General features: G+C 45.9%; 4 protein-coding genes across 4 annotated transcripts; 3 read left to right on the forward strand and 1 right to left on the reverse strand.

Annotated features, from left to right (window-relative positions):
* Positions 1-1,730: 1,730 nt before the first annotated feature.
* LOC6586051 lies at positions 1,731-3,138 on the reverse strand. The gene is made up of 2 exons (XM_002011638.3): positions 3,023-3,138; positions 1,731-2,931 (listed from the first exon to the last, which is right to left on the reverse strand). The coding sequence occupies exons 1-2, from the start codon at positions 3,081-3,083 to the stop codon at positions 2,195-2,197; spliced, it is 798 nt and encodes a 265-aa protein (XP_002011674.1). The 5' UTR covers positions 3,084-3,138; the 3' UTR covers positions 1,731-2,194.
* A 5,459-nt stretch (positions 3,139-8,597) lies between these two features.
* On the forward strand, positions 8,598-11,639 carry LOC6586052 (bromodomain-containing protein DDB_G0280777). The gene is made up of 2 exons (XM_032733163.2): positions 8,598-9,010; positions 9,222-11,639. Exons 1-2 carry the CDS (start codon positions 8,857-8,859, stop codon positions 11,528-11,530), a joined length of 2,463 nt encoding a protein of 820 aa, XP_032589054.1. The 5' UTR covers positions 8,598-8,856; the 3' UTR covers positions 11,531-11,639.
* An 8,955-nt stretch (positions 11,640-20,594) lies between these two features.
* Positions 20,595-21,806, forward strand: LOC6586054 (probable DNA-directed RNA polymerase subunit delta). Its single transcript, XM_044007506.1, has 3 exons — positions 20,595-20,860; positions 20,935-21,320; positions 21,396-21,806. The coding sequence occupies exons 1-3, from the start codon at positions 20,797-20,799 to the stop codon at positions 21,804-21,806; spliced, it is 861 nt and encodes a 286-aa protein (XP_043863441.1). The 5' UTR covers positions 20,595-20,796.
* Positions 21,807-25,875: 4,069 nt separating this feature from the next.
* On the forward strand, positions 25,876-27,019 carry LOC6586055 (ensconsin). Its single transcript, XM_044007508.1, has 2 exons — positions 25,876-25,945; positions 26,048-27,019. Exons 1-2 carry the CDS (start codon positions 25,876-25,878, stop codon positions 26,944-26,946), a joined length of 969 nt encoding a protein of 322 aa, XP_043863443.1. The 3' UTR covers positions 26,947-27,019.
* The last annotated feature ends 313 nt before the right edge of the window (positions 27,020-27,332 follow it).

The following is a 27,332-nucleotide window of genomic DNA, read 5'->3' on the forward strand; positions in this document are numbered from 1 at the left end:
TCTGACTCGCTCCCTCTCACTTTCTCTCATTCTCTCTCCCTCTCTCTCTCTCTCTCACTCTTTCTCTATCTGGCGCTTCGTCTGCCTTGCCTTTGTTCCGTTCAGTTTGCTTTACAATCTTGAAAAGTGCTTTGTGTCAGCTTTTGGCTTTTAGGCTGTCAGTCCGCCGGGCAGACATATGGGCCGGTTCCTGCTGCTGCTGCAACCGTAACCGTAACTGGAAACTGGAAACTGCAACTGCAACCGCTACGTGCACCGTGCCACAGAACACACAGTTACTTTTGCCCCGAAACTCGGGGCTGATGAGCCTTTGCTCCCTTAGAAATTCGTTTGCCTATACACTATCCGACCAAACTCGAGCAGCTGCAGCTGGCCAAAAAGCACGGATTTACAAATTTTACTTAGATTTCTTAACTCGACTCGATTTCGACACCTTTACACACGTCAAGTTGTTGTTGATATTTATTTTTTTTTTTTTTTGGTCTTTACTTTAATTTATCAACATATTTTTAAGGCTTATGTAAATAAAGCAAAAACATTCTGTGGCTTTAATGGAAAAGAAAATCGGAAAATAATTACACTTTTCGGGGGTGTGCTAATGCCAAATGGAGTGGGAAGTCAATTTGCCGCATTATGAGGAAGTTAAGGAAGTTTGGGTGAGTTGCTCAAGATGTCGATAAGAAGAAGAAGCTGGCAGTAGATAGGAAACTTGGGCTTAAAAATTAAAAAGAAAATGTTTTTCACTTACATGAATTTTATGTATAAATATATAGCCGTAAAATGGCTAAAAAACATAAGCTCTTTGAGAGTTGCTCAAGATGCAGAAGGAGAGCTCAAAGTCGACAGGAAAAATTCAGTTTAAAAATTTAATGACAAAAATTTGGTTTTAAAGTTTTAGCTGGAAAATAGCTACAAAAATAAAAGTTTCAACTTTTATTTCCAAAAAAAGGTCACATTATTGTATAAAAATTTTTATTCCCGTTTTAATATACCCGTTTTAGCCGAAAAACGGCTTAAAATATTTATTTGTTCTGTAATTTTTTCAAAAAAAAAAAAAAAAAAATATTCACCTATGTTTCTATAATGTATCAGTAAAAGGTTAAAAAAAAAAATAAAAAAATTTAAAAAAATTTCCATAAATAAAAAAAAAAAACGCTTATACAAATCTTAGCCGAAAAACGGCTGAAAATTCGATGTCGTTGCAAAACAAGCTGATATTAAACTTAGGCTTAATTAAGCCAATACAAAATAATACATATTAAAATGTTAGCCGATAAACAGCTAAATTGTGGTCACTTCAGCTTGTATTTCAATTATGGCTAAAAAGTAATGAATTTAGCTTTTATTCATTTATTTGATACGTTAAGCGTATTTGCCGTTCGGCTTGTTTGCTCCGTAGCTGCGCTATCTTCTGGCTGTCTTTTGTTGTTGTCCATTTTTGCGATATGCATTCGGCCCTTTGTTGTGCCTTTTTGTGCCGTTGACTTTGGCTTTTGTTTGTGTTTTTGTTTGTCGGCTTTGTGCACGTGAGGACACGAGAAATTTATAACAGGCTCTGGTCACAGGCCCAGGCACCGGCACCGGCACGGGCATCGGCACGGGCACGGGCACGGGCACGGGCACAGGTCTCTCTAACAGAGCCGCTGCCTGGCTGTCTGGCGCTGCCAGCCACACACACGACAGGACATGGGCTCGGGCAGAGGCAGAGGCAGAGGTAGAGGTAAGGGCAGAGGTAGAGGCAGAGGTAGAGGCACAGGACACGTCACGTCAACGGCACAACAAAGCTGATAACTGCAGGCACTGCGCCATCGTCGTCGTCCTCGCCGTCATCGTCGTCGCCTTCAGATTGTGATAAGCGCAGGAAAAACAAGGCCGGCCCCACTACCCACATGGAGCCCCGGAACCAGAGAGCCCAACACATCGCGCGCCTTTGTCATTTCTCATAATGTTAATTTATATTCAGTTCAGTCTAAGCAAATAGCACAAGCAAAAAAAAAAAAAAAAAAAACAAAATAAATAGAAAAGAAAAGCCCCATGCCGTGCTGTGACAGCCGGGTAGAAGAAAAGCTACAGATAGTGGATAGGCCTCAGCATAGGCTAGGCCGGGCCGGGCCGGGCCAGGCTCGGCTAGGCTGGGGTCGGAGTAGTTGCGGTTATAAATAGGCGGCAGCGAGGGGCCATCGAGCCGAGCGTCTTAGTTGTAGAACTGGTGGTGGCGACGGCGTGCCGGGGTGGCGGCTACGAAGCGACGCTCGCCGAAGACCTCATGGCCGGGTGCACCGCCATCGGTGGCCGAGTAGAGCAGCAGGGGAATCTCCTCGACGCTGGTCTTCTGCAGCTGGGCGGAGTTGCGGATGCCGGAGTGCAGCAGCTCGTTGCTGGAGAGGCGGCGGGTGCTGGCGCTGACCTCGCCAGCGGCTGGCACTGTGGCGCCCTCTAGCAGCTGGGTGTCGTCGTTGTCGTTCTGCACCAGGGGCGCGTCCTCGGGCTGGGCGACGGCAATGCTGTTGCCCACGGGACTGGCACCGTCCTCGGACTGAACGCTGTCGCCAATGATGGAGCTACCCTGGAGCAGAGCCTCGATGTTCTCCACGTTGGAGAGACCGTTGATCTGCAGCTGTTCGTGCAGTTCGCTGGGTATGGCAATGGCCTGGACATCCTTGTGGCCGGAGATGCCGTTGGGCGTGGGAATGAACTGCACGTTCTCGGGTATCTGATCGGTCGGGTAGACGGGCACCAGCTCGGCCTCGTTGTCGTTGCTCGACTTGAGCAGGATCAGGGAGATGGGCACGATCTTCTTGAACTTGAGCAGCACCAGCTTCTTGATGGCCACGGCGCCCGGGAAGACGCGCGTCTGTGCGCCGTGGTGGGGCTTGGCAACGATGCCGCGCTGCTGCTGCGGATGGCGGCGGTGTCCGGAGACGTGACGGGCTAGAAAGAGATGGATACACACACACGCTATAGTACGGGGCGGGGCGGAGCGGGGCTGGGCTGGGCTGGGCAGAGGGGGCCAGCGACTCACCATCGATGACGGCGGCAAGGGCCAGGCCAATAGCCAAGAGGGTAAACAGTTTGATTGCCATGTCAAATGGAGTTAGTGGCCGATGTCGAGCTCTGATCTGATCTGATCTGTCGCTGGGCGAGAGCGTCTATTAAATGGTTTGGCTCTAGCCTAGGCAAAGACATTTTATATCGGGGTAGCCGCTCGGGGCTACGCTTCTTTCACTCCGACATCATAAAATCACACACACACTTAACACAAAATTGGACGAAAAATTAATGAAAATGGCCAGAAAGAAGAATGAAACGGCCGTTGCTGGCGAATGCCAAATTTTAATAAACTATGCAAATGCCGCACGTTAATTTATGCATTCGCCTTAGCGCTGGCTTGGCCGCTTTTTCTGGACGGAACGGGACTGGATTGGACTGCGACTGCGACTGATACTCCGGCTGGGCCTGGACTTTGGTCTATGGACTATGGACTCTCGGGACTCTGCATGCAAGTCAGCTCCGGGTCGCACCACGCGTGTCACTGACCGCCCGCTGCATTGCCCCCTCCCTTTTGTCCCCTCTCTTCGTCTTCGTCTTCGTCTGCGTCTTCGTCTCCCTCGCCAATCAGAAGCAACTCGAGCTGAATCGCATTCGCCAAATCAGAGGCGGAAATTTGCATTTTAGGTCGTCGCCATCGGAAAGTTACCAAGCCAAGCCAAGCCGAGCCAGGCCAGCCAATCCAGCCCGTAGCCATGTTCTTTTTCTTTGTTTTTTGGGTCACAAGTGAGATCTAGCCGAAGTCAAGCCAAGTTCTTGGCCAGAAGTCTCGACCGCGCATTTATCAATGTGCGACCAGGCCAAGCTCGACCCCAAATGGACTCACTCGAGTCACAGTTCACTAACAGCATATAGATTCTCTTTTCTCTCTCTCTCTCCCACTCTCCCTCTCTCTGTCTTGTAAGTGTATGTACTAAAGGCCAGAGCAAGATAGATATGCGCATATGGCACAGTTTTGACATTAGAGCATTTGAATTCGAGTTTCTAGCCGCTGGACTTCCCCGTTGCGAATAAATTTCTCAATTTGTTTACAGTCCAGTTTATTATTAATTGGGCTATCAGACATGGCTAAGCTAGTATGGGACTTCTACAGAGAGAGAGAGAGAGAGAGGGAGAGACAGCAGGTGGTCAAATGTTTAATGACTTCTCGCTATATGAAAATATATTTGTTTACAAGCTGTATATGGAATCATCCTTTGTATTGTTATGCAAATTCATTACAAATTCCCAATTAATTATATATAGGTAAACAAATGTTGTATTCATATTAATATTAGATTCATATTAATCATAGATTCATATTAATCATATTTATGACTATGCCAAACGTTTTGTGAAAACAATTTCTATTTGAGAACGCCGCGAAATATTTTGCTCTAGTTTTAAAATATGCAAACAATGCTAACGAAATTCCAATGTCACAGACATTTAAAAATAAACTCTATTGTTGACGCTTTTAGAAAGTTATGGCATTTAGTTTACATTTGGTTCAATCGATTAATGAACTGAAACCAGAGCTGTAGACTGTGATAGGGCTGTTGACATTCAAGACTTGAACTGCTGAAAGTTCTACAGTTATATGGGACATATTTGCCAGTCGATCCCAATGAGATTGTTGAGCACCCTCGCTTACCTAAGATTTATGTTAGATCTTCCTTGGTGGTTGGATTAATTCTATTAGTGCCTAGATTTACATATATTTGTGGAATTATCAAAATTCTTCTTGGAATAGAGAGAAAGCTGGGCTCAGTCAATTTGTCACAGCAGGAGAGGAGAGACCGTCCTACTACCCATTCGATTGATCTCAGTGCCTATAGGACTCAAATTGATTTCCAATAATCGATAACCATGCCCGGTTATGAATTTAAAGCCTTATCGAGTAATGCAATATTATTTCATATACCGCTGGAGCTAGACTCTCCAAACTGTATTGCTTGAATGTATTTAGTTTCATATGAAATTTTAAATTCTAGAAAATATTCTACTGGAGAAGATGTGAGTGAGATGAGGTGAAATGAGATTGCGATCGAATTGTGCCTGAATTGTCAGCTTTACTTTACTTTAGGTAAAAATGTTCTACTTAGCGAAAAGGTAGAGGTGGAATGGTCATGGTAGAGGCGATGAGTGTAAGTGAGAATTCTTAGATAGAAGATGATTCGATCTCTAATAAATTAAGGATAATAATAAAAATAAATGATATAAAATAAATAATAATAAAATAATATAAAATAAATAAAATAATAATAAATAAAAATAAAATAATAAAAATCAAATATAAAAATAATAATAATAATATAAAATAAAAATAAAATAATAATAACTAAATCTTTAAAATATTTAAAAAATAATTAAAATAATATAAAAATTAAGAAAACAAAATTATAATAATAATAATAAACAAGTAAGAAAGAAACGAGATCCCCTGAACCCTTGGAGTAATAGCTATTTCAATAATTTTTCGCGTCTTTCAGCTTACACAAGAAACACGCACACACACACACACACACACACACGCACGCACGCACACAGGCATACATACACACACATACATACACACACACATACACACACACATACACACACACACATACATACACAAACAATTACATACATATACACACACAAGCAAAAACACGCATGGGCTGCAGTGTGCGCTTACTATGAGAACTTAATTGTTTAATAACTTTTTTTATGGACGTACGATCTTCATGAAACTTTTAGATTATGATTATAACATGAATATGCATGTAATTGCCAAAGCACAAGTCTCTAGTATTTGAAATACGCTTTTTACAAAAGTGAGGGTGAGAGGGTGAATTTAGAGGTGGGGGGTAAATTTTAACAAAAATCGAAATTGTATAAATTGCATATAAGCATACATTAAAAATTTGGAGACTAGCAATAAAGGTGTAGAAGATATAATTTTATAACTTGTTTTCGATAAGGTTTTTTATCGATAAAAAAAGATCGAGATGAGTTATCGATTTTTAATGATAAACTTGATATGCGCGCTGTAATTACGGACATTTTAAAAAAAATTTGAAGTCTCTAGCTCTTATATCTTCTGAAATCGACGCGTTCATACATACGGACAGACGGACAGACGGACAGACGGACAGACGGACAGACAGACGGACAGGGCCAAATCAACTCAGCTCGTCACCCTGATCAAGAATATATATACTTTGCGGGGTCTGCCACGCCTCCTTCTCCCTGTTACATACATTTCAACAAAACCATTATACCCTGATTTCCCATTGAAAATGGGTTCAGGGTATAAAAAATAAAAAAACAAGAATAAAATAATAATAGTGAAAATAATACTAATGTTCCCTTTTCTTATAGATCTATATGTGCCAAGTCATATTCAAGTCATAACAATATATGTAGTTCTACCTTTGTTCAGGGTTGCTCCTCGCACTCCCCATACATATCAACTTTATAAATATTTTGACAGCTCTGATAATATGCGTGGATTGGCTTGATGCATGGCCAGTCACTGAATTTATTTCTTATTTATTAATGTTAAGCACAAGAAATAAATAATCTTTCTTTAGGGAATTGAAGATTTGTAGAGGTCACAGATCGCATATGGAAAAGTTCGATGAAGCCAAAGAATCGTAGAAATCCGATAATGAAATGTGGCTGCTATATATAGCACATATTGTATGCAGATCTTAGACATTCTATAGCTTTAGATTTATGGAGCGTCATCAATTCTCAGCAAAGACAATGGAATGGCCAGCAACAGAATTTGGCTAAGATCGATTGATGTTCTTAGATGGCTTGGCCGCTTGAGATCTTTGATTTCGCCAAATCCAATTGATGGTGAATGATATGATGTTGGGCTCCACACTCGGATTGCATAGATCAAATTAGTTGGAGTCATTAATTCTCAACAGATCTTGGCTCTGATCTGCTCGTTCCCAGTTGGTTTCCTGCTTCTCCGCCTATTTCTCATTTCATTTCATTTCATTTCATTTCTTTTCTTTTCATTCTGCCTGCTGCTTTCATTGCCACGCCCCTAGACGCCCAGCGACTTATTTATGTCTATGTGCGAATCTATTTCATCTATCTGGTGTGGCTCTTGTATTTTGTTTTCCCACCCCGCCGCAAAAGCCACGTCGATAATTCACATGCCTCGTCGGCCCGGGCAGCCTTTGGGCTTATCTCCGGTGAAAATATGTATTCATCGTGTTTGGCCTATTATGAGGGACATAAACCAATTGTTAATAACTAAATTATGCAAAAGAGAACCGCGAGCTCAGCCCATCGATTAAAACAAAGGCGCGCCAAGACGCTGGCCGTTCATTAGCAGCCCGGACAGTCGGCAGGGCCTAGGCTGGGGCTTGGGCTGGGGCTTGGACTTGTGCACCTGGACCTGAAATCGAGAAAAAAAAAAAAAAAAAAAACAAGTGCCAGCCTTATGCTAATGGAAATACATAAAAAACGCATAAATACTCATTAGGCACGTGTGTGTGTGTGTGTGTGTGTGAGTGAATTCTTGCCTGTGGCCCTAGATGAAAGTTGCGACTCGGCGAGAGGTCATCATGGGGTCAAAGCTGTTAGAAAGTTATTCGAAAGTTCTATAATTATGTTTGACATCTGTTTTTGACGCCGGATTCTGGTGAACTGGAACAACAATTTGGTGTCAGCACTTGGCTCGATCATAAAAAGGAATTAGTTCCCTTTGAACTATGCAAATTGCTTTATTCCATTTTGAATGGAATCGCATCGCATCGCATTGAATCGCATTGAATCGAACTGTTATTCAATTAAGCGAGCTTTGAGCGCATGAGCCGCGAGCTTTTTGTTCTCTGTGTTGTCGAAAAGCTTAGCGTATACAGCCGGAACTGTTAGCTCTGAACTAGCTCTTATGAGCGGCTGAGCATATGCAAATCCAACTTATGCTGATGAGCTTAGAGAATATCAATAGGCCGAACAAATGAGGAGCTAACTGGGAGATCGAACAGAGTGCTGGACTAGCAAATACCCAGTAAATTACAAATTTAATAAATAATATTAAGAAAATCTAAAAAAAATGAATATTTATTAAATTTTGAGTGAATTTATTGAAGTAGTGGCCGAGACTATGGCGGAGTATGTGATATAAAGCCGAAGAGAGAACGAGCTAACTTCATATATTCCAGATCTTGTTGTAGATCTCAGATAAACAAAACTCGTTTGCCAAAATATATAAATTTTTAATTGGATTAAAAAGCTATAATACAAATTCCTATTATGGCCATCCAATCAACATTGAACTAGTTCCACGTTTAACGGGCTGGCTCTGGCGGCCACTGCTGGCTGCTTGGGTCAATCGCTGGGTCAACGTGGTTCAACGTGCGCCAAATTAATTTACCGCCCAGCGGCAGGCCAGCGGCAAAGCAACGGCGCACAGCGGCCGGCCGCAGCCAGCTGAGCTGAAGAGCTGAAGAGGCGGCGCGCGCTCTCTTGCCGCGTCGCTTTGTCGCTCTCACTCTCGCGCTGTCTCGCTCTCTCGCTCTCTCAAATTGTAGCTGGTACATAAAAAGCTCGAGACGGCGCGCACGCTCAAACAGTTGGCCCAAAGAAACGTCTGTCTCTGGACCAAAGCGGAACGTACGGAGGCGAGCGATCCATATTAAAGACGAGCAATAAACGATAACTGAAACTGATAAGCGACTAGCGATTATCGATTAACGATCAACGATCAACGATTACTGTGCTTCTGTTTGCCTGCATTGAGTGTGTGTGCGTGTGCGTGTGTGTGTGCTTGTGTGATTGAGTGAGTGTTTTCGATTGGATTTCAGCTGTCAGTCCGTCGACATGGCCAAATTTCTGGCGCTATGCCTGCGCCTCGGCCTGGTTCTGGTCCTGGCCGCTGCCGCCGGGGCTGAGGTGAAGGCCGCCGACAAGGAAATGTCCCCGCTGATCATTGAGCAGTCCACGGAGTCGCCCATTGCGGATATGGCGCTGATTGGTAGGCCACAGACACACCCCCCACACCCTCCCCCCACCCCAACCCCTCCGGCTCACAAGCTGAAGATCGAGCCGCTGGCAGAGACAAACTAATGTCATGTGTTTTACTTATTTTTTTCATGTGCTCCCCAATGTGTTTTTTTTCTGTGCCAATCTCTCGCTGTGTGCGTGTGCGTGCGCGTGTTTGTTTTTGTTGTGCGCGGCTGCTGCAGAGGATGCGCCCGTGGTGCCCAAGCTGCCCACCGAGAAGCCGCCCGTAGCCAAAGCCCAAGCCCAGGTCCAGGCTCCGTCTCAGGCCCAGGCCCAGGCCCAGGCGGAGGCATCGCCCGCCGCTGCTGGCAGCGAAATGCCGGCTGCCATGGCGGAGCCATCGGACGAGAAGTCCGCCCAGCCGCACACCGTCGCCGACTTCATCATCCATCCCCTGATCGCGTTCAAGCCGCGCCAGGCCACCGCCGAGGAGATGCAGGCGCAGTCGCAGGGCAAGCAGGCGTCGTCCAGCTCGACCACGTCCAGCTCGCCAGCCACTTGGCTGTTCGGCATGAATCCGGGCCAGGGACTGGGCTCCTCCTTCTCGACGCTGGCCGGCTCCGTGTCCGGCTGGTTCAACGATCGCCTGGCCGCTGCCGGCCAGCAGCTGCCCGCCCTGCCCGGACTGCCCGCCCTGGTCGACACGCCCGTTCGCGACAGCGCCACCACAACCACCACCAGCACCACCCAGCGTCCCGACATCGTCGTCCGTCTCCAGCAGCGCCCGAACAGAAGGCGCGGCAATCCCAATGGCATCAACAATCCCAATGGCATCCGCAATGGCAACCGCAACGGCAATCGCAACGGGAATCGCAATGGCAATCGCCACGGCAATCTGAATGGCAATCGCATCCAGCGTCCGAATCGCTTCAACAATCACCTGGACTCGCTGGAGTCGCTGGAGGAGTACGATGATGTGGACTACTACGGCGGCAATCGCTACGACGATGAGTTCTACGATGATGACGATCAGGAGCTGAACGATCGGGTGCAGAACGACGACGAGGACCAGTCGCTGGAGCAAAACGACGACGACGAGGATGAGGAGGAGGAGCAGCTGGATCAGCAGTCCGCTGAGGAGCAGCCGCAAAAGCAAAAGCAAAAGCAACGCCGCCGACCCGCCCAGACGCCGGTGGTGCGACGCAAGCAGCAGCAGCAGCTACAGCAGCAGCAGCAGCAGCGCCAGCAGACGTCACAGATCAGGCGTGGCCAGCCGCTGGCGTTGCTGGAGCAGGCCGACGACGAGGAGGAGGACGATGCGGACGCGGAAAGGGAGCTGGAGGATGACGATGACAGCGACAACGAGGAGACCTTCGAGCCGGTCATCTATAACAATCAGGCCTCGCGCCGTTCTCAGAGCCAGCCCGGCTTCATTCAGAGCAGCCAACAGAATCTGATCAATCAGATACGCAGATTCACCTTCGGACAGACGCCCGGCGAGATCGGCAGCAAGTTCCGGCAATCGCAGGCCACCCAGAGCCGCCCAGCCTCCAGAGCCGGCGTCCGTCGGCCGCAGCAGGCGACGCTGCTGGTGAATCGCAACGGCCAGACGGTCTATGTGGCGCCCGAGCTGCTCGGCCTGAGCCCCAACTACCCCGGCTATGGCTACGTGGCCACGGCCAGCAAGGTGCAGAAGCAGCGCGTGCCCCTCAGCCCCTACCCGCAGCCGCCGCTCACCGTGCCGCTGCGCCGCAAGGGCCGCCCCACCCAGTACATCACGATACCCTGGAGCCAGCTGGGCCTCTCCGCGCCGGACCGCCAGTCGGTGGTCTCGCTGGCCGAGGGCCTCCAGGCCCAGCCCCTGATCCTCAACATACCCGAGAGCGCCATCAACAGCATCACTGCCACTGGACAGCAGCAGCAGCAGCAGCAGCAGCAGAAGAAGCGCAGGCGTCCGACCTTGACAGCAGCTGCAGTGCCTCTGCTGGCCGACGCCTCGCTCATGGACATCTTCCAGCCGCCGCAGATTCCGCCCTCGCGCACCGGCTCCACCCCCGCCTCGAGCGGCAAGCCCAAGCCCAAGCCCAAGCCGGTGCTGATCACCGCCAAGCCGGCTCAGGCTGGCGTCGGAAACGGCCTGCTGCCCACGCGCATACGCCCGGGCACGATTGTGGAGAAGGCGCCCGCCATGGACAACGGCGAGAAGACAACCCCGGCCCAAGCGTCCTCGGACGCGCCGAAGGAGCAGCCCGAGAAGCCAATGGCCGAGGCGATGCCCGTAGCCGGCGCCGAGATGCCAATGGCCAATGCTGGCCCAGCCCCAGCCGAGCAGGAGTTCATCATTGTGGGCGACGATGACGAGCCCGGCGTATCGCGCCACGTGCAGCCGGTGTTTGGTGACGCGCGCTTCGTCTCCTACGGCGACTTCCAGCCCTACTTCGATCTGGTGCATCAGAATCGACGCTTTGCCCTGCGCAAGGCGCGCCGTGCCCTGGACATGGAGCTGGACGCGGAGCCGGAGTTGGAGCCGGAGTCGGAGCCGAGCACCTAATCAAATTAGTTTCCTTTTTTTTATAACGAGAGCACAAACTGATAATTGAGCAATGCGAAATGCACAAAGAAAATGCGAAATGAAATGAAATGAAATCTTACAGAAAACAAATAACCCAAAAAATGATTTTCAATCAATCTAGTGAAAAAAAAAAAATAAATTTTTTTTACATTTTTTTTCTTGTTCTGTTGTGTGTGTGTGCGAGAGAGAGAGAGAGTAGTTGTGTGTGTGCTTAGCAGAGACTGCGAGAAGAAGAAGAAAAAACATTCAAAATTTTATGCTAATCGTTGTGAACTCTGAAGTGAACTCTGACTAGAAAATCAAATATTTTAAATGTATTCTGGTTTTTTCTATTTATTTGTATTTGTATTTATTTTTTTTTTTTTTTTTTTGTGTGTGCTTCTCAATACCTGATTGTTGTTCATAATTAATGCCGTTAATCGTCGTCCGTTGACCCGGGTCGAAGATTTGCATATTGATTAGGCGCGAGCGCGCGCGCGCTTTGACCGATTTGAATGGGCCCGCCGAGCCAAAAAGAAAGCCAGGTCACATATCAGCACACACACATACACATACATGCATACATGTGTGCGATAGCGGTACTTTGTGTCAACAGTTCTAGACATTTGCATAAATATCGCACAGATAGCGCAGCCCTATGGGGCGTATACTTTATATTTGATGGGCCGCAGCAGTGAGCTGCACAAATAGCTGATTGCTTTGGCCGGCGCCAGTTTCATAGCAGGCAGCTGTGCAATTTGAGGATGCGTTCAACGTTTGAGTGGAGCGCAGTGCAGTGCAGTTGGCTCGAGCGAATTGAGCTTGGCTCTTGCAAGTTGCATAGCAGCCAGCTGCGTTGTGGCACAGCCGTTGGGTGACATAGCAGACAGCTTTGAATGAAAGTACAGCAGAAGATAATTTTTGTTTGAATAGAAAATACATTAATATAATAGGAATTATAGATAAAATAGCTGGTTTAAAGTGAATTTAAAATATCGGTAATTAGGAATTTTTCTACATTTTTATTTTATATGAATTTTTAAACATTTTTGGCCAGTTTTTTACGCAATATTAGAAGTATAATTACGTGTTAGGTTTTGAAAGTATTTTTATATATTCATGTGATAGACTATACTAGGTAGATAGCTAGGTAAGATATAACTTAAGGTTATATTTAAAGACTTGCTTGAAGATTTAGACTTTCCAAAGATTTATTCATGTTGGAATTTTTTCTTAGTTTTTTATTTTATTTATTTATTTTTTTTTTTGCTATTTATTTTTTAGTTTATATTATATATTTTATTTTATCTCAATTTGATTTTTTTTATTTTATTTTATTTTTTTTTTCATTTATTTACATTTTTTATATTTATTAATTTTTTATTTGACAGTTTTATTTTGTGTAGATAATTAGCTTCGAAATAACTAATATTTCTTTAAAGATTTCGATTTCGATTACAATTTTCCATAATTAAGTTTTTTATTTTTTTATTATTTTTTTTATTACACAGATATATTTCAGATAAAATATTAGATTTTGTTAAATCAGTAGTGAAATTAAGTTGTATACAACACAAACAGCAAATTGGTAGATAGATAGCTTAACGCTCCATTTAAAGATTTGCTCTTAGATAATGGCTATAAAATAAATACAGCACATTTCAGTTTATCTTGCAGGCACTGTCGGCTACGCTCTACTGTTAGATAAATGCCAAAGCGTCTTCATTCATTCAGAGCATAGCAAATATTACGTTTGGCATTCTGAATGCTCCCATCAAGAGTGGAGCGGCATTTGTAGGCATCGAAATAATGACAGCGATTGATAGAAATAATTAAGATAGATTGCAGCTTGGGCAGGCCGCAATTAAGATCTCAGCTGAGTGCTTTGATCTGACTGGGAAATGAGTCTCAAGCAATTTGTATTCGGCAAATGTTTATTGCGCTGTTCTCGGGGCTTTCCATTACGGTATAATCACTTTCCACTTAGAGCAACGGCTTCGGCAGCGACTTCGACAACGGCAAAGGTTTCGCTTGCGGTGTTGATGTCGGCACTTAGCACACACACAGATAAAGAGAAAGAGAAAGAGACAGATAGAGAGAGAGAGAGACAAACAAACACACACACACATAGAGAGAGAGATACGCAAATAGAACAACAATAACAACAATATATTTCAGCTTTAGCACCTAGGGGCAACTAGCTGGAGAAGCATTCAATCACTGGCTCCCACTTGGCGCATGATAATGTGAAAATGGAACGAGAAGCTGCCGCCTGGCACTCGAGTTGGACATGGCCCGGGGCCGGTTCGCAGCTCTGCTGAGCTACAGCTGAGGCTGAGGTACAGCTGAAAATTTGCATAATCATGCTAAGTGCGGCAAATTGTTGGAGCAATCAATGGGACATTATTAGGGCAACATGCGAGCACTCTCGCACTGGATGGAGCTCGAGCTGAAGCTGGAGCAGTAGAGCTGTAGAGCTGATGGTGGCGCGACAAAGACACAGTTGACAGCATCATTCGTCACGGCCAGTTGCAAGACTCAAATTGAATGTTGGCTATCAGCCGGGCCCCAAGACAATCGACGGCGCTGATGATGACAACTAAATGCCCCAAGGGGGAGGCGGGCGCGGTAGGCGGGGGTCGGGTAGAGGGTCATAGAGGGCTAAGGCCTCTCAATTAATGATGGCTCGCGGTTGCGGGGTGAATGATCAGTTAAGTGGCAGCAAGTGGCGATCGATGCCGGCTAAATAAAATATGCGCCATTAGAAATTCCAAAACTCAGCATATGAAAGGCTCACCGAGCTGCTAGGCTCTAACCGTAAATATCGCAAAGAGATTCATAATTTCATTTGAATTTCTTCAAATTTGCATCTGCTTAAAGTTCAACTCTTGGCCCTCGTTGCCCGTTGCCCGTTGCCCGTTGGCCGTTGGCCGTTGCCCGTCGGCCGCTAGCTGTTAGCTGCTGCCAAATTAGCTGCCTGATTTCACATCTAATTTCCATTCTATGTGCAAACCACACAACAAGCCATAAAAAGAATAGAGCGACGGCTAGGGGGGGCCACAGAGGACTGGAGTAGGCTGGAGAGGGAGAGCAGCACAAGCTGGGCCATTTGGCTAGCTTTTGTTTGCTTGTGTCTCGTGCATTGAACTTTCAACTTGGCCAAGTCCAAATCGAAGTTGCTCCAAGTTCAATTCGGATTTCTCCATACCAAACCTGAATCAATTTATGAGGCATTGCCACGACGACGACGACGACGACGACGACGTCTGATGTCCGATGCTCGATGACCGATGCCTGATGCCAGCTGCCCGTCTAGGCTCGTCTCATTCAATGTCCATTTCAATCCATTTCGATTACCATTCACGGCATGTGTTTTGCAGTTTTGACATTTGACACCGTTGAACTTTTTTCACTCTCTCCTCCCTCCTCCCTCCTCCCTCTTTCCGCTCCCTTCACTTGGATTTTTATGCTAATTTCGTTAAAGAGATTTCAGCTCGCAGTTCTCTTCGACTCTGTTGTCATGCAGATGCCGTTGCTGTCACCTGCGACTTGGATGATATGTGGCCCCCTTAAGCGGACAATGCAGCAGCTTACAATACCTAAATGATTTCTGCGACATAATAAATGTGCACAAAATTAACATATTTCTTTTACTCTTCTCATTCTTTTCATTTTTCCCTTGTCCAATTAATTATTTTGCTATTCATTTGGCACTCGCAACTTCTGGCTGAATCGAATCGAGCTCGAAGCACAGTTACCAGACCCTTATTACAGCTCGTCGTTGGCTCTAGCATTGTGAAGACTACCATCCAGATTGTCGATTGCTGGGCAGGTGCCTACGACGGGAATGCATACCTAATCTGATATAAAGAGATATGCCAACGGAAGCTGCCGATCTTGCAGTCTCATTTCTAGGGCAACCTATTGGGCAAACAATATAATGTTAATAAAATTGAGTTTGTCAATTGTACAGAAATTTTAAAGCTGCATATACTTCGTAGTCTGTTTGCTGAATGAGTGGGCCGTCGGGCTGAAATTATCAATTTGACTGGCCAAATTCACAGGGAAGGGAAGGCCCATCAGAAAGGTGTGGAAGTAGTAGACAATTCTCTTGATGGACTCTCAGTCATGGTAACATTTCATAGTACTCCAATCTTATGGCATGACTCTCCACTTCTGATATGTAAAACTTCATTTATATGTGTATCGCATTTTGTATTAGTTGGGCTCAAATAGCACAAGCCTCAGACATCAATCATTAATAAAATTCAAATATTAAACAGTAGAATCCGGCTATAACGACTTCGGTTATAGCGTCCATACGCTTATTACGACGAAAATTCTGATTCCAGACAAATTTATCTGAGCACACATAGACTTATAGCGTCTTCTGTGTATAACGACGGTCCCTTGAGTGTCGTTATAGCCGGATTCTACTGTATACATATACAGTAGGATCCAGCTATAACGCCACGCCTCAAAGGGCATATTATAAGTCAATCTATAGAAGCGCTAAGCAGTGTTGGACCTTAGCCGCTTAAAGCCTTTCGATAGGCATAGTTTGTACTATAATCTAAAATCATTTTGTTACACATTAAGAGCATGAATAATTAAATATATAATTTATTGTTCTATAGTACAATAGCTGCGAATAATCAAAGTGCTAAAGCACTGGCGGCTATTGTCTTCGGCTTGCTCTTCAATTTCTCTCCCTTTCTCTTTCTCTCTCTCTCTCTCTTTCTCTCTCTCTCTCTCTCTCTCTCTCTCTCTCTCTTTCTCTCTCTCTCTCTTTCTCTCTTTCTCTCTCTCTCTCTCTCTCTCTCTCTCAATTACTCTCATATGCCTTCACTACATTCTCCTATGAGCATTTTATAAAATTAAAATGAATATAGGAATTGATATCGAAGTGATATGATATAAAGTCCAATTTTAGTCAATTTAAACCAAAATTGTAGGTCTTAATTTTGAATGATCTATATAATTATTATTATTATTATTATAGTAATTTTCTATGAAATATTCCGTATTAATGTAGAGCATGGAAGATAGGGTATCCAGGGTAAGCTATCCAGACGCACAAGTAAATGATAGACTGATGGGACATAGCTATACGCTTGCGAGTTACTTACAGCTCGCCAGGTCAACAAATGATCAACTATAAAGTCTCCCCCTTCCAATATGAGAATATTTCCAAGTGATCTTGCTGAGGTTTAGTTTGATGCTTTATCATACAAAATAAGAAGAGTTTGACTATCACAGCTATTGATCAAGGTGATATTCAATAGACTCAATAAATTTGTAAGACTCGCTGCAGTAGGACTTGATGATGCTAAAATCTGAGTATTATCCTAGTACTAGTAGATCTTTAAGATGCAGATGCCTAAACTTTAAGACAGACTACTTGAATGAGGGAATCCTCCTCTCCTGAGGCAACTTTTGATCAGTTCTTGGATGTTGTCTACGATTTGTGGCACCTCTTGAGGTCTTGCTGCTACAAAGTACCCTTAATGAGTGGCCCTAATGAGTGTCCCTATCGAGTGCCCCTACAGAGTACCCCCAAGTATACGCTTAATGAATATCCCCAATGAGGGTATTGCAAGTTTCCTGGCTTGGCTTTTATTTTTAAACTTACAGACTCATCGCTCAATAGATCTTTACAATGAGAATTAATGATTAGAACAGCCAGAGAGCCGCGCATAAAGTTAATATGCTCTGTCCAACTCCTTAAACGAGTATTCATAGCAAAATCTAGCAAAAATCTTTTGAATAATAAATCACATGAATAAATAATCACATGCTTACACTCACATTGCATACCTAACACGTTTGTCGTTTCATACAAATACACATACATAAACATATGTATATGTATATAAATTTATAGACATTGATAATTAAATATATATACATATATAGACAGTTTGAGTTCATTCAATTGCATATAGACATACGCATCTGCATATATGTGTCTCTGTATGTGTGTGCCCATGCACGTATATACACGCACACACACATGTGTTCATGCTTATGTGTATAGAGTTGAGTTGGTTTCTGCATTAGAAATGCCTCATCCCTATTCACCCTCAACGGCCTCGTCCACTCACATCATGGCGGGCGAGTTGAACGAGACTGTGGTGAATGCAACAGGCGAAGTGGTGGTGGGCTTCACTTGGCCCGGCTTGCCGCCGAGCTTCCTGCGGGATGTCTGCGAGACCATTAGCAACGTGATAGTGATCCTCGTCACGGTGATCATCGCATACAAGTGCGCGAAGCTGCGGCTGACACGAACGGCGGCGCACGCCTTCTACTGCCTGGTGGGCATGGTCCTGTTTGTCACCCAGGCGTTCCTCTTGGCCTCTCCGGCGCTGCACGCGTCCTTTGGCCTGGTGGGCGTGCTGATTGGCTTCGTGGGCGTCGGCGCCCAGATCTTGCACATGCGGGCCAACGCACAGAAGCATTTCACCACCAATCACAGCATCTTCGGCCTGGCCACCTGCTTCCTGCTGCTGGCCACCCTCATCACGGGCCTCTATCCCTCATGCCAGCCCTTGGCGCGGATGTCCGAGATAAATGCGCTGTTCGCCCATCGCATCTGCGGGCTGCTCTCGTTCGTGCTGCTGATGACGTCACTCATATTCAGCTTCAACTCGGGCTTCATGCACTGCAACTGGGACCATCGCGCCATCGTGTGCTTCAAGAGCTGGGTACTGCTCGCAACCTTCTTGGCAGCCTCTACCCAGCTGGTGGCGGTCGTAGTTACACTACTCATCATATCGCCCTTCAGTATTTTCGCTTCGAAATCAAAATTTAGCTGAGTCGAAGCGAGGATTGACTCGATCTACGCAGATACCCCAAAATCGAGTGCTGCCAGTGGCATTTCTAGCGATCTCTACGCTGCGCTGTCTTTAAAAGAATAAACATATTCAATTATTCTATTAGTTTTGCTCTTCCTTTCATTTCTAGCTGACGGCATGAGATTAAACTGCGTGTCTAAGCTATATTCTCTTCGCTTGGTACCTACAGGGTATCTAGAACTTATATTAAAAATTAGTTTCAGGGCAGAGACATGTTTATTCCACTAGGTTGTGCGATGTTGTCATTTTTATGTTATTTCCAACTACAGGGTATCTACTAGTCGTTGCCAATACGCCAAAATTATGTATAGCATAAGAGACAGACATATCTAGGCAACATTTATAAATGCAGATGTATTCGGAGACTTCGTTGTCATCTACAGGGTATCTACAAGTCGTTGCTGATACAACTAAGGTATATTTTAGCTAAAGAACATGCATACTCCAATTGAATATAAATAAAATAAGAGCAGACTTACTCCTATGCATAGTTACAGCTATATTCTCGCTCATTGGAAACTACAGGGTAGCAGCAGTCATTCCTAATAGGATAAAAATTAAGTTTCAGACAAAAGACTTATAGAGTTTACGAATTACGCCAAGGCGCAGTGGTTTTATGGCAGACTCCAGGCATACCATGAACTGCATGTGATTTGATTGTTTATTACAGGGTATCCACTAGTCATTTTAGATAAGACAAAAGTATATTTTATTCAAGCGCAATCCATATGCCGTCAGATTGTGCACCGTACACTAATGATTCAGCTGCATTCTTAATTTCTCTCTGATTATAGGGTATCTACTAGTCGTTACTCATGAGGAAGGAATACTTTTCAGGCCAGAGGCATGCATGTTTCACAAAAGTGTGGCTGATCTAACGGCAAACATACTAGAAGGAATATATGCATCTACATATATTCTCTTCGATTGTTAATTACAGGGTATCTACTAGTCGTTACTTACACGATAAATATTTCAGGCGGAAGACATGTGCATTTCTTAAGATTTTAAAAAGTACTAAGCTGCACCAGCTGCATTCTCGATTTCACTCTGACTACAGGGTAACTACTAGTCGTTGCTCGTAGGAAAAGAGCATGTTTCAGACCAGAGGCAATATTGCCCCATATAGTTTTCCTGATCTAACAGCAAACTTATAAGGAATGCATATCCACATTTTCCTATTGATTTCTGATTACAGGGTATCTACAAGTCGTTGCTTACACGATAAATTATTGCAGGCTTAAGATATGTGCATCGTATTGGATTTTAAGAAGTACTAAGCAGATCCCACTGCTTTCTCAATTTCTTTTCGATTACAGGGTATCTACTAGTCGTTACGCATGGCTAAAATGCATGTTTCAGGCAGTACAAAACGGGTGTGCGTAATGTGTGTCATAGGCACAGCTGTAGTTAACGCAGAGTATCAACGGGCCGCGCATACCCGCACCCGCGTCGCCAGCTAATCTGGCTCTGGGCAAACCCAGATCGAAATGGGCCTAGCCTAGGTCGCACTTGAGTATATGATGGAGCGGCCGGGCCGAGCTCCGAGCAGTTGGCATGCGTCGCTGGCCGCCTCGCCACTGGCCACCGGCCACCGGTCACCGACCACCGACCACCGACCACTGAGTCCACTGTACAGTGAGCACACCGGGCAGCGCCTCGCTCGGCTTGGCCTGGCTTGGCTGGGGCCTGGGTTCACGTATCTCTGATTGTATTCGCATTAGCGTAACGAGGTTCAACTTCGGCAGTTCGTCGGCTTTTTGCTCTTTCTTTTCTTGTTGTTCTTCTACTTCTTCTTCTTCTCTTACTTCTTCGTGTGCTCGTCTGCCGTTGCGGTCAATTGAGTTTGGCTTTCTGCTCTTCAGGCGAGGCGGCTTTTGTTCCTGCTGCGGTCAGTGAACTTTGATCAGCATTTGGCCATCTTTTTTTTTTTTTTTACCAATTTCGGCACTTGATTTCGATATGGATGCCGCTGTGGGTTCAGCTGGTGCCATTCCATGGGCGTAATTATGTCAATGTCTAGAGCTATCTGTGATTCTCTTCAACTCGATATTTTTTATGGATTTTTTATTTTTCTTTCATCATTCAACTCGGCTCGATATGAGCGAATGCCTAGAATGATTCTTTAGATGGTTCTTGGCTTCGTTTCATTTGTTTTGTTGGTTTTTTTGGTTGTTTGGTTTTTTTTTTTTTTTTTTTTTTGTGTGGTTTTTCTAATTTCGGTTGTTTGTTTGTGTTCCAGTGGCGCGCTGCCCGAGCCGACAGAGTTTGCGGTAACTTTTTGCATAAAAACCTGGCGACGTCCAGAGATTCTGTACAGTTCTCTGGAACTTTGCTTACAATTAGGTAGGACAATACACGCAGCAGCGCCGCGCACAGATTACACAGTTAGCAGGAGACCCGAGCCCAACCATGTCGAAGCTAAGCGCCCTGTTCGTGCTCAGCTGCCTGCTGGCCCTGGCCATGGCCCTGCCGGGTAAGTACGATGCGCCGCGCCCCACCTCCCCTCCCGAAACAATCTAACAATTGAACCTACTCATCCGATTGCAGAGGCCCGCCTACAGCAGCGCCAGCAATTGCGCCAGCAGCAGCAGCAGAAGCTGCAGCATCCATATCTCTTCTTCAGCGTGCCGCGGGGACGCGCCAATGCCGGCGCCGTGGTGCAGGGCTTTGAGGTCGTTGAGGATCTCGACGACGTGGAGAACGACGATGATGACGACGATGCCGATGAGGGCAACAGCATGCCACTGCGACGCCTGCAGCACAGCTTCGCCGACGACGATGACGATGACGATGATCAGATGATCGATGATGATGACGACGATGATGATGAGCTGCCGGTGCAGCGCGGCTTCGCACGCAACGGCCAGTTGGTGCTGCTGAACGATGAGGACGACGAGCAGGACGATGAGGACGACGAGGACGCACAGCTGCCCGTGCTGCTGGCCAAGCCCAGTGCAGCCCGCAAGGCGGCCGGCGTCAGCGGCCAGCAGCTGCTGAAGAACGCCAAGCCCACGCAGATGATGGTGGCCAGGGACCAGGCCGGCGCCATCATGGTGCCCGACGGCATCATCGAGATCGAGGGCCAGAGCGTGGTCGACGAGAAGACCGGCAAGGCGGCGCTCCTCGTGCCGCGCGCCGCCCTCGACGCCATTCCCGATGGCGCCGTTGTCGCCCTGATGGAGCGCTCGAGCGCCAGCGACTCGAGCGTCGGCGAGGAGCGCGCCAATCGCGTCATTGTGCGCCGCCGCAAGATCGCCGGACGCCGCAATGTCCGGCGTCGTCGTCGCGGCGGCCGTCCGGTCCGCCGTCGCGCCGGTGGCCGTCGCCGTCGCGGCAACCGTCGCAACGTCCGCGTCATCCGGCCCGGCGGCAATCGGCGACGGGGCAACCAGCGTCGTCGTGTCGCCCTCCAGGGCTAAGCCCGAACCCAAACCCAAACGGCTAGCCCACAGCAACTCTCTAGTATTATAGTTAAGAGCCAAACCCCAGGACCCTCAGCACTTGCGACCCATATGAAAACGATAACGAAAACAATAAACATGTGATATGAAAACAAATGAGAACTGAGTTTTTTTTATTCCTGAATTTCCTCCCTTAGCTTATAAATATGTGAAAATAAATGAAAACGGTATTTCCTTTCCTGAAAAAAAAAAAAAAAAATTTATTTAATTTCTTAACTCCTTTCCTTTCTTTTCTTTCCTTAGCTCAACTCAAACATATATCCCTTCCGAAACTTCTTCTTAAGTTCCTTTTCCTTTTCTTCCCTATCCCAGTTCATATGTCCACAATGAGTTGAAATATCGTAATATGTTCTTAGGTCAGAAATCTTTCAACGCTTTGTTGCCTCCACTTTTATTTAGGTCTATTCATTAGCCTGAGTTCTTTGATTCTTGTTGCTCAGCTCATTTTAATAAATGCCTTCAGATCTGATTTGATTGCCTGCGGCTTTTTCTATCGTTTTCTTTAAGCCTTATTTATTATTATTTATTTGTTGTTGCTTTTTAGTTTCGCAGCAGCGCTTCAGGTTGATTTGACCCAAATCTTAGAGCAGCTGGCGGCCACGTTACGTATGCGCAATGATCGCGAATGCTAAGCGAGCTAAGCCTCTGTTGAATCATATTGAAGACTGTTTTTACAGTTATCATCAATTATTTATTTTTAGCTCATGTCTATAGTAATGTTATCTTATCACTTAGCTCTGGCATAGTAAGTTCCTTTTGTGTACGCCGTGCTCTTTAGGCAATGCGAACCTTTCTATTTGGTATGCCTAGAGATCATGTATATACAAAATGTGCTAACTGTAGCTTTAAACGGTTTGTCTCTAACTGTGTTTCCACATCAATTCGAATGCTTTTAGCTGAGATCGAAGCTTAAGCAGTCTCCGGTCAAATTATCGAGTTTATTGCTGATGATAGGTCTAGGGGTATTATGGGTAGGTAGGGGTATTCTAAGTAGATCGATTTCACTTCATACAACTATCTAAGCTTTGCTTCAGTTGACCTGCCCTATTTAAAAATATTCTGTGCAAACAGCTGAGCGGCCATAGAGCACTACTCTAAGAAATTTTGAACTAGAATGTCAACTTTACCTATCGGACTGAAGATCTATAAGTCTTTGGATTACCCCATATTGTTCTTGACTTTTATACAGAAGATCCCTTTTTACTTTGCCATCAGATGGAACGAAACGAATCACACCCTCTTAACAATGCATACCGAGGCCGGCTGAAAAACTATTCAAATTACTTGGTAATCAACCTATCGGGGAGTAAACTCTAAGCCTTACTTTTCATAGAGTAAACCTCTCAAGCTAAACGAAGTAAGCAGGAAAACTATAAAAATTACTTGGTAATCAAGCTCACCATAATCATCATCAATATCAGGGAGCGTACTGAAAGGATTGCCCTCTCTAAGCCCTGCCTTCCATGGAGTAGTTCCTCCCAGACCTTATCTATAGGCAGAACTGAAGGAACTTCAACTGAAAGGACTACATCTAAGCAGCCAGAAAAACCATCAAAATTACTTGGTAATCAAACTATCCAGGAGCAGTCTGAAAGGACCCTCCGCATCTTGCCTTCCATTAAGTTGACCCCTCTAGACTTGCCTATAGGCAGTACTAACGGAACTTGGACTGAAAGCGCTACGCCTAAACGGTCTGAAAAACTATCAAAATTACTTGGCAATCAAGCTATTGAGGAGTATAGCAAGAGGATTACACTCTCTAATCCTTGCCTTGCCTTGCCCAGCGTGGACTCCTCTAGACCTTTCCTTTAGTTTGCACTATAAGCAAATTACACACACATATAATTTGTGCTCATTATAGAAAGTATAAGCAAAACTGTCTTTAGATACAGCTAGGGAGTAAACAGTTGCTATTTACAGTGTCTGTAATCAAATTCGCTTATTGTAGCCCATTAAGGGAATATATATATGCCTATGTGCAGAGCCCGATAGAGAAGTTAGATAAGTTGGGCATTAGAATAACAAACAGGCTAAGCAGAAGGCTTTCGCTTTGTCTTAGCAAAAGTTTGTTGTCTGAATTTTGAACTAGTTTCGGGACATCTATAAATATGTAGTTCTTGGCCGAGCTGCCTCTTCACACAGGACTTTTTGGCTCTTGACAAGAATTATAGCTGAAATTAGAATAGGACTGAATGTCAGCGTGTTTGGCTTTCATTATCGATTGAGTTTCACGCCTTGTCTGTCCGCCATGCCATGCCTCATTCTGCTCTTCTAATCAATCCCATATCAATGCCAATTTATATTCATTATAAAACCCATTCAAAATCTGTCGACCAACTGCGAATTCGGCTGGTTAGCAAAAGCACCTGATTATGAGAACAAATTGATAATTGCAAAGCGAAATTGGCAGACGTGATTGAAAAAGCAGCGGAAACTGCATCGAATCCCCGTTGAAGAGCTGGAACAATACACGCAAGCAGAAACAACAACAACAAGTAAGAAAGCTCTAGTCGAGACTGCTCGACTACGAGATCCCCTGAACCCTTGGAGCAATAGATATTTCAATACTTTTTCGCGACTTTCAGCTTACACAAGAAACACGCACACACACACACGCACGCACGCACGCACGCACACACAGATAAACATACACACACACGCATATAGACACACATACACACACACACGCATACAGACACAAACGCATACACACACACACATACACACACACATACACAGACAAGCAACCACGCATAAACACGCATGGGCTGCAGTGTGCGCTTACTATGAGAACTTAATTGTTTAATAACTTTTTTTTATGGACGTACGATCTTCATGAAACTTTTAGATAATGATTATAACATGAATATGCATGTACTTGCCAAAGCACAAGTCTCTAGTATTTGAAATACGCTTTTTACAAAAGTGAGGGTGAGGGGGTGAATTTAGAGGTGGGGGGTAAATTTTAACAAAAACCGAAATTGTATAAATTGCATATAAGCATACATTAAAAATTTGGAGACTCTAGCAATAAAGGTGTAGAAGATATAATTTTATAACTGGGTTTCGATAAGGTTTTTTATCGATAAAAAAAGATCGGGATGAGTTATCGATTTTTAATGATAAACTTGATATGCGCGCTGTAATTACGGACATTTTAAAAAAATTTGAAGTCTCTAGCTCTTATATCTTCTGAAATCGACGCGTTCATACATACGGACAGACGGACAGACGGACAGACAGACGGACAGGGCCAAATCAACTCAGCTCGTCACCCTGATCAAGAATATATATACTTTGTGGGGTCTGCCACGCCTCCTTCTCCCTGTTACATACATTTCAACAAAACCATTATACCCTGATTTCCCATTGAAAATGGGTTCAGGGTATAAAAATGAAATGAAGTGAATTAGAATAAAAAGAATAAATTGGAAAACTATTTGGGCTCTCAGCCGGGGCCGCAAAGCATTTCATTCCGTGCACTGTTTGTCGGGTCGTCGCTTGGCACAGTTAAGAGCTCAAATACAAAAACCGATAATCAATCATATTAGACGCTAGTCGCTGCCACAGAGGGAGTTCACAGTTCGCAGTTGGCTTACGTTCTGAGCGTTGCTGTGCCGTAAATTAGCATTAGCATGATAGTTAATGCCGAAAACGGCAACAGGGCTACCATTGGCCTCTTCACTTTGACCTGCCCGAGGCGCTGATGAGATTAATCGCACCGTGTAGCAGGCCAATACCGTGGCGGTTCGACGGCACGCGGGTAGGACCCCGGGGCTGGGGGGACCTGGGGTAATATAGCAATTCATCAAACACTCACATCCAGAATCTTTAGCGGATGGCTATATAATCGCCGAGCACCCATGCTGGAGTCAGTCAGTGGCGAGTGTCAGCTCAGAGCCAACAAGCGCCCAGTCTCCCAGTCTCTCAGTTTCCCAGTCGCCAAGACTCTCAGTCCCCAGCCTGTTCTCAGCCATCCTGCAAGGAGCACTCGATTACAGCCACCTCCTCTTGACTAGCTCCAACCATGCACTACCTGCCACAGCTGTTTGTGGCGCTGGCGCTATGCGCTCTGCTATCGCCGCCAGAGGTGTTCGGTAAGTGCCAAGCATGGCTCATGTAGAGGTGGACGCACTCGCTAAGCTCTCGCCCTTTCTTTGCGGTATTTCGTATTTAGTATTTCGTATTTCTCTGTGCAGGTCAGCGTAACGGTGGCAACTACCGCTTGGGTCTGCGCTCGGGCAGCCGCGGCGATCAGGCTGTGCCCGAGGGCCGCTTCACCTCGTCCGTGTTGAACAAGCTGAGCTCCTTGAAGGGCAGCTCAACCACCACCACAGAGGCCTACACCACCATCACATTGCCATCACCAACATCGCCCACCACCTCGGACCTGGACCTAATCCAAACAACGCCGCCAACAACAACCTCGCCCCCACCGACAACGCCGACGCCGCCAACGCCAACGGCGGCATACCGTGCCTTCGGCGACGGCCCCGCCGAGGCGGCCGACGATGAGGAGGAGAGCAATGCACGCGCCTACAACGACGACCTCGACGATGACGAGGATGAGGACAGCAGCGTCGTCAACGACGACGATGAGGAGGGCGATGACGATGATGAGGACGGTGACTTCTATATGCTGGCCGCCGCAGCCAGTGCCGTGGATAAGCCAACAGGCGGTGCTGCTGTGGCCGTCGCCGATGGCCTGCCCGCCTATGTGCGCCGACCCTCGGAGCAGCAGTGGCGCCAGTACCAGCTGGAGCAGCGCAATCGCCGGCGCGTGAATCGCCTGCAGCGCGAGCACAATCAGCGCATTCGCGAGCTGGTCCGTCGCCAGCGTCTCTCGCAGCGCCGCCACAGCCAGCGCCTGCGCCGCATCCAGCAGCAGAATCGCCGTCGCGCCGCCAAGCGCCAACGTCGCAACAGGAACAAGACCAGGAGCCAGCGCCAGCGTCGCCGCCGCAACACTCTAGAGCAACGTCGCCGTCTACAGGCGCAGCGCCAGCGCCGTCGCCAGCGCATGTCCCGTCGCCGTCTGCAGATGCTGCTGCGCCGTCGTCGCGGTCGCGGTCGCAGCCTGAGACCCGTCGTTGTCTAAGCTCCACCATACGAATCCTCACGCACCTGACCGAATCCCTGTAACGAGCAAACGCAATGGCCGCCCAAGTGCGCCTCAATAAATTCATTTTTTTTTTCCTTCAACAATTACTCAAGTTATTCATGGAGCAAAGCTGAGGAGCTACCCACGATTCGTGATCAGCGAGGCTCTGCAGCTGATCGTAGTGGCCATCGATCCAGAGTCGCCACAGTCAGAGTGATTTCCTGCTGATTCAAAGCTGATTCCTAGCTGATCGTGAACTGATCATATCTAAGCTATATCTAATGATCTACGATACTCATTATCATACTCATTAGGCTCATGATCGTAGCTGATCGTGAACTGATCATGTCTAAGCTCTATATTCGCTTACATTTCTTAGCAAC

The sequence above is a fragment of the Drosophila mojavensis genome, unplaced genomic scaffold (genome assembly GCF_018153725.1).
Source record: "Drosophila mojavensis isolate 15081-1352.22 unplaced genomic scaffold, ASM1815372v1 contig_136, whole genome shotgun sequence".
Lineage (NCBI taxonomy): Eukaryota > Metazoa > Arthropoda > Insecta > Diptera > Drosophilidae > Drosophila > Drosophila mojavensis.